Source organism: Labeo rohita, unplaced genomic scaffold (genome assembly GCF_022985175.1).
Source record: "Labeo rohita strain BAU-BD-2019 unplaced genomic scaffold, IGBB_LRoh.1.0 scaffold_217, whole genome shotgun sequence".
NCBI classification, from domain to species: domain Eukaryota; kingdom Metazoa; phylum Chordata; class Actinopteri; order Cypriniformes; family Cyprinidae; genus Labeo; species Labeo rohita.
The window spans coordinates 65,305-71,494 of NW_026128407.1; the positions used below are offsets into that span (position 1 = coordinate 65,305).

General features: G+C 34.3%; 1 protein-coding gene across 1 annotated transcript in view; it reads left to right on the top strand.

Annotated features, from left to right (window-relative positions):
* Positions 1–1,009, top strand: part of LOC127159445 (NACHT, LRR and PYD domains-containing protein 6-like) — a 5,701-nt gene extending 4,692 nt beyond the window's left edge. Inside the window, exon 4 of the mRNA XM_051102263.1 lies at positions 884–1,009. Coding sequence (XP_050958220.1) covers positions 884–1,009 — 126 coding nt within the window. The remainder of the gene's footprint in view (positions 1–883) is intronic.
* The last annotated feature ends 5,181 nt before the right edge of the window (positions 1,010–6,190 follow it).

The window sequence follows — 6,190 nt, forward strand, 5'->3', positions numbered from 1 at the left end:
TGCTGATTGGATTAGAGTCGCTGAAAATCTAGGCAAATTCCTGTAACTACTGTACATCAACAACCTCAATGTACTGTAAGGAAATGTTTTAAATCAAGCCATTCTCATCTTCTTGGCTGTATGACATCACACAGACCAAGGCAACTATAGAACCACAGCGAGACACGCCGTATAAACAGACTGTAAAGAGACGCGGCTCACAGAATCTCTTAAGTTCAATGATAATCAGTCACAGAGCGAAACTACTGATACACACTGTAGAAACACTGTTTACAGACGCCAGTCTATATTCATACATATCTGTATAGAGTCAGTCTCGGTCTGAAAGCATCATCTCAAAGATGAAGAGATCTGCAGATCTGACTGAGCCTGCAGGGGGCAGCAGTGGCAAAGATCAGGCTGACATGAATGTTTCTCCTGAAACCACTGAGAGAAACAAGACAGGTGAAAGAGCATTTCAAACACATTACACTGAGATCCAAAAACAAATCCTGTCTGCAGGTTTTCTTATATCAGCATTTTTGCATGTCATTTTGATTTAAAGGGTAGTGTTTACATCATGATTCATTAATTCACCAAATGTCACCGATATCAAACAGCACAATATTAAGTTACCTATCTCTGAGTTGTTTCTCTGAATATCATTTCTCTCCCCTTGATCAGAAGTTACTTTTACAGTGACAAAAACTGTCATCATATTATTAAACTGTAAGCTCATGTTTATGCCATGTTTTAGTACATCTACATTTTTAACATCTCCAATAACATATAGGGTGAGCAGGGCACAAACTACCGCAGGGTTAATTGTAACACAGATCTACAGTTACACAGGGTCAATCTATTTTGCCAGTTTGTGCATTTGTTATTGTTATCTCAATGTCAGAAGACGGTCTTCTCTGAATTTGTGGAAAGATTTGTTGAGGAGATTGTGGACAAAGAGTGTTTTGGAGACATGAAAGTAAAGCTTTCTATGATTTTTGAGTTTGGTGTGAAAGTCACCAAGGGCTGATATGGGGAGGAAAATGATGTTTGTAAATGAACCTCCAATAATTAAAATCCAGCAGCTTAATAGGTTATTTACAATTAAGTCTTAAAAATAATCACATTTCAGCACAGATTATACACTTGCATTTTTAATAAAGATAACATGGGAAAATGTAAATCATATATCATTAACATTTAGAAGAAATTAGTTTAACTATTTTACATTAGTTTAACTGTTTTCCATTCAGACAGTCAAAATGATCTGTTTTCAATCCACTGCCAATTACTATAATCCATTTTAAACAAATAAAGCTGAAACTGAAATTTTGATTTATTGGCTTTATGTTCTGGGTAGAAACTGAGATGGAATAAGATAAGATAAATACAATGACATGAGAATTAAGTTTCAGTTAATAAATTAAATAGTTAAATCTCTCTGCAACCACAAATTTAATTCTGATTTATAAATTATTAACGAGTTTGAAATATTCAGAAGTTCTTTCCAAACCTGTAATTGGTAGACCATTTAAAATACTGGATTCTGTCCTTGATTGAGAATATCACAAATGCACTTCACAGTTACATTCAGATATAAGACTAGATACAAATCTTAACTGTATTAAATTTTTTGGGCTTTTGATAGCTCTGTGATTCATCCTTTCGACTGATGTTGTACTGTATTTACTATTATTTATTTATTTATTTATTTTTAATGTAAAATGATATGATTTACTTTTATTTTGGTGTGGTCATGTGACGTCATACAGCTGCGCTCTTGCGTCTGTGATTCGGCTGAAGAAAGGTGTGTGCTTTTAATCATGTAAAGTGTTTAAATCAACAAAACCTGTTTAGAGAAGTGTATATAAAACTGCAAAATGAATTATCAACCAATGTAACAGTGTAATGCAGAAAAGGTGCTTCTCATGCAGTGAATGAGCTTACCTTATACACTAATTTACTGTTAAGTGGCGATGAGAAATGGATCTTTTCGAAACTCCGAGTCAACTGAATCAATTGAATCGCAAAATGATTCACCGTTTTTGCTCGAATTACTGAATGCTGACTACCTGATGCTCAAAACAGTGTGTAAATGCAACGACAAAAACAAACACAAACGTGAGTAACTATTACAAAACATCTATAAATGTTTTTATGAAAGTGGAATCTATTGGTTTGTATTTTACATTTCATTAATACTAAATATAAATCTTAATACAAATGTGAATCATTGTGGAATTTGTGTCTGTCTATTTGAATGCTATTGTTGGTTGTTTATTTGTCTTGTGAAGTCCATTATCTATCACTCTGACTCCCTAACCAGTTTGCTGACTAATGAATTAGTGATAGCTAAGACACAGATTTAATTTGCATTAATTTTTCTTTATCTTTCTTTATCTTAATGTTAAATGGCACAAAGTTTCCAAACACACACAACTGATGGATCATCTCTTGCATTAGCTGAGATCCTCTTTACACACTATTATAAAGATGCTGTTTATTAAAGAGGAGAGTGAAGACATGAAGATTGAAGAAACATTCAGAGTCAAACATAAATATACTGAGGAACAAACAGGTTGGTTTTCATTCCCAAACCTGAACTCACTCATTTGATCCTTATTAAAATGCCCAGCTTTACAGAAATTGTGATATAAAAATGTTACTGCAGTAGCTGAAACAAAACCATTAATTTATGTAACATTAAACCCAATATCTACTTCTAAATAAAAACCAATGAAAACAGTATCCATTTAACTATATTTTTATTTTGTTTTTCTATATTAATACTATATATATATATATATATATATATATATATATAATAAAGATTATATTAGTATTTCAAGCAAACTGCGATAATTGAGTTCATTTGTAAGTGGTTTTTTTTTTTTTTTTTGCGATACTGATGATAGCAGTAAAAGTTTATTACAACAACAAATAAACAGTCATATGTCAGAAACACCAGCCAACCTATAAAATAAAACATTTCTCCAGATGACACAGTAGAGTCACTACATGCCGTTTATCATCTGTTCTTCATTTAATTCAAATTCATTTCAATTCAAATTTATTTGTATAGCGCTTTTCACGATACATATCGTTGCAAAGCAGCTTTACACCAAATTGACATTTTTACAATATATGTAGTAGTAGCTTGATGTACATATGGAAGAGATGTGTGGTAAAGATCAATTAATGACGTAATCAAACAGACAAAGAACACTATAAATTAGTAGCAGAATTCAGTAGTACTGTATGTTGTTTCAGGGTTGGCATCATCTGAAGTCCTCTGAGGGGTTGGCATCATCCCTTCTTAAGTGTTCTGGATCCACACTGGAGCTTGTGAATTCCTAGTTACCATGGGATGTCAATACCATGGCAAAAACAGAGAACAAATAGGAACATAATTAGCGTAGCTGCTGTTTAAACTAAGAAAAGAAAGATTGGTTAAACCAGAGCTAAAAGATTAATAATGAACATTTGATCAGATATAGCTGCAAGAAAAGTTTATGAGATGCATTATTTGAATGCTTGGCTAAAAAGATGAGGGTTTAATCTAGATTTAAACAGAGAGAGTGTGTCTGAACCCCGAACGTTATCAGGAAGGCTGTTCCAGAGTTTGGGTGCCAAATGTAAAAAAGCTTTACCTCCTTTAGTGGACTTTGCTATCCTAGGTACTACCAACAGTCCAGAGTTTTGTGACCTTAGGGAGCGTGATGGATTGTAGCGTGGTAGAAGACTAGTTAGGTACGCAGGAGCTAAACCGTTAAGTGCCTTATAGGTAAGAAATGCTATTTTGTAGCTGATGCGGAACCTAATAGGTAGCCAGTGCAGAGACTTTAAAATTGGGGTAATATGATCATATTTTCTTGACCTGGTAAGGACTCCAGCAGCTGCATTTTGGACTATCTGTAGCTTGTTTATTGAAGATGCAGGACAACCACCTAGTAGTGCATTACAATAGTCCAGTCTAGAGCTCATGAATGCGTGAACTAGCTTTTCTGCATCAGAAACAGGTAACATGTTTCGCAGCTTGGCAATGTTTCTAAGATGGAAGAATGCTGTTTTTGTAACATGAGAAATATGATTTTCAAAAGACAAGTTGCTGTCTAATATAACACCCAGGCTTTTGACTGTAGTGGAAGTAACAGTACATCCGTCTAATTGTAAATTGTAAGTGAAAAGATTCTGTGTATTGTTTTTAGGTCCAATAAGTAATATCTCTGTCTTATCTGAATTTAATAGCAGAAAATTATTGGTCATCCAATCTTTTACATTTTTAACACACTCTGTTAACTTCGATAATTCAGAAGTTTCATCTGGTTGTGTTGAGATATAAAGTTGAGTATCATCAGCATAACAATGGAAAGTAATCCCTTGTTTTCTAATAATATGACCAAGGGGCAGCATGTATATTGAAAATAGTAGAGGACCTAGGACAGATCCTTGTGGCACTCCATACTTTACTGGTGATAACTGAGATGACTCCCCATTTAAATAAACAAAGTGGTAGCGATCAGACAGGTAGGATCTAAACCATTTTAAAGCCTGCCCTTGGATACCTTGGATATTTAAAGATCTTTGGTGAACAAATAATACAGTCAGTGGCCAGAAACTTTGTTGAACTACAGCATAATCCCTTCATGTTTTTGAGCAACACAAACAGTTAATAGCAAACATATAAGTAGTGCACTAAAGAAAACATCTGTTGTGGCTTTCACATCTTCTATCATCCTCATTTGTAAATGTATCATCAGAAGTTGATCTAGGATGAGAGTTTCTTCTGCTGAATTCATGTAGTAGCACACATGTGGGATCTTGTTTATATTAAGAAACACAACATAAATGTGAGGAACAAACTGTGGATCTTCAGTAACAGGTGGATTTTTACAGAGAGACTGAGACAACCTCATATTTGACGCTGTTTGTTACTTAAAGGTCAGGGGTGTCAAACTCATTTTAAGTGTCTCGAATTAACTTTTACACTATCAATTACATTAATATCAACTCTATTGTTAATTTTGTCAGGTGTTATTAAATTTAGTTTAAGACAAAAGAAGGCATGAATAGCCAAAAATTAAATAAAACATTCTGTACATGCAACAATCAGGTTCTTAATATTGAAAAATAACGTAATGGTACCCCTCTGTCAAGATGGAGGTTTTTGGATGTTGTTCTTTTGACCTGTCAAAATTTAATACAAGAAAAAGAACATAAGAACAAAACAAAACAGTTTAACATATATCTGATATTTCAGGGTTGCTGCTCAAATTTAAGACTTTTTGAGACCTGCACAAATCAAATTAATACCATATGAGCAGGGTAAGGCAATGTCTATGGTTAAATATTAAACTGTAAAATGACTGTAAACTACTGTAAAAACTGATTTACAGTTCAGATTTTTCACAAAAACAAAAAGTTTTATAAAGTGATACACTTCACATTTCTTTAAAGTATCATTTTTTAAGGAAATAGATGAGTCAAATGTACTATTTATATTTATTGAAACAATTATTATCAATCAATTATTATATTAATTTTTAAAAACATACAAATACATGTTAGTGTTTAGATTTTTATGATGAATTATCTTCGGAATGATCCACCAGTTCACATTTACAGCTCTGCATGTTTTCAGGGTAAAAACATGGATCGCTTTTCGCTTTGGTCTGAACAAAAACAGCCCCAATACTATGTTCCTGCAACACTGGAGGCTGCAGTTCTGTAACGCCACGCCATTTAAGGAGGCCTACACCAAACAGGCCTTGTGAAGTATTGTTTTGCTCTTGCGGACTCTACCAAGCGTTTTTCTCTATTTTCATTGCCCTGTTTTGTCATTGCCTGTTTTGTCATAGTTCTGTCTAGTTTTGCCATCGTTCCTTGCCTTGTTTGTTTGTTACTTTTGGGACTGCCCTCTCTGGTTTTTGACTTTCTGCCTGCTTGAAGGATTACACCATTGCTCTGTCTTCATTACCACTGTCTGTTTGGATATCGACCCTGCCTGTATTGACCACAATCTGTTTGAATAAAGCCTGCACTTGGATCTTACACGCTTCCTACGAGTCCTGCTTGTTACAGAATACTTCGCCTCCCAAAGATCCAGCGGCTTTCATGCACAGATCAACCATGGATCCTGCATCACGCCTTGTTAAACTCCGTCAATGTAACCGGCCCATCGAACAGTATGTTATGGTCTTTTGTGAGCTTT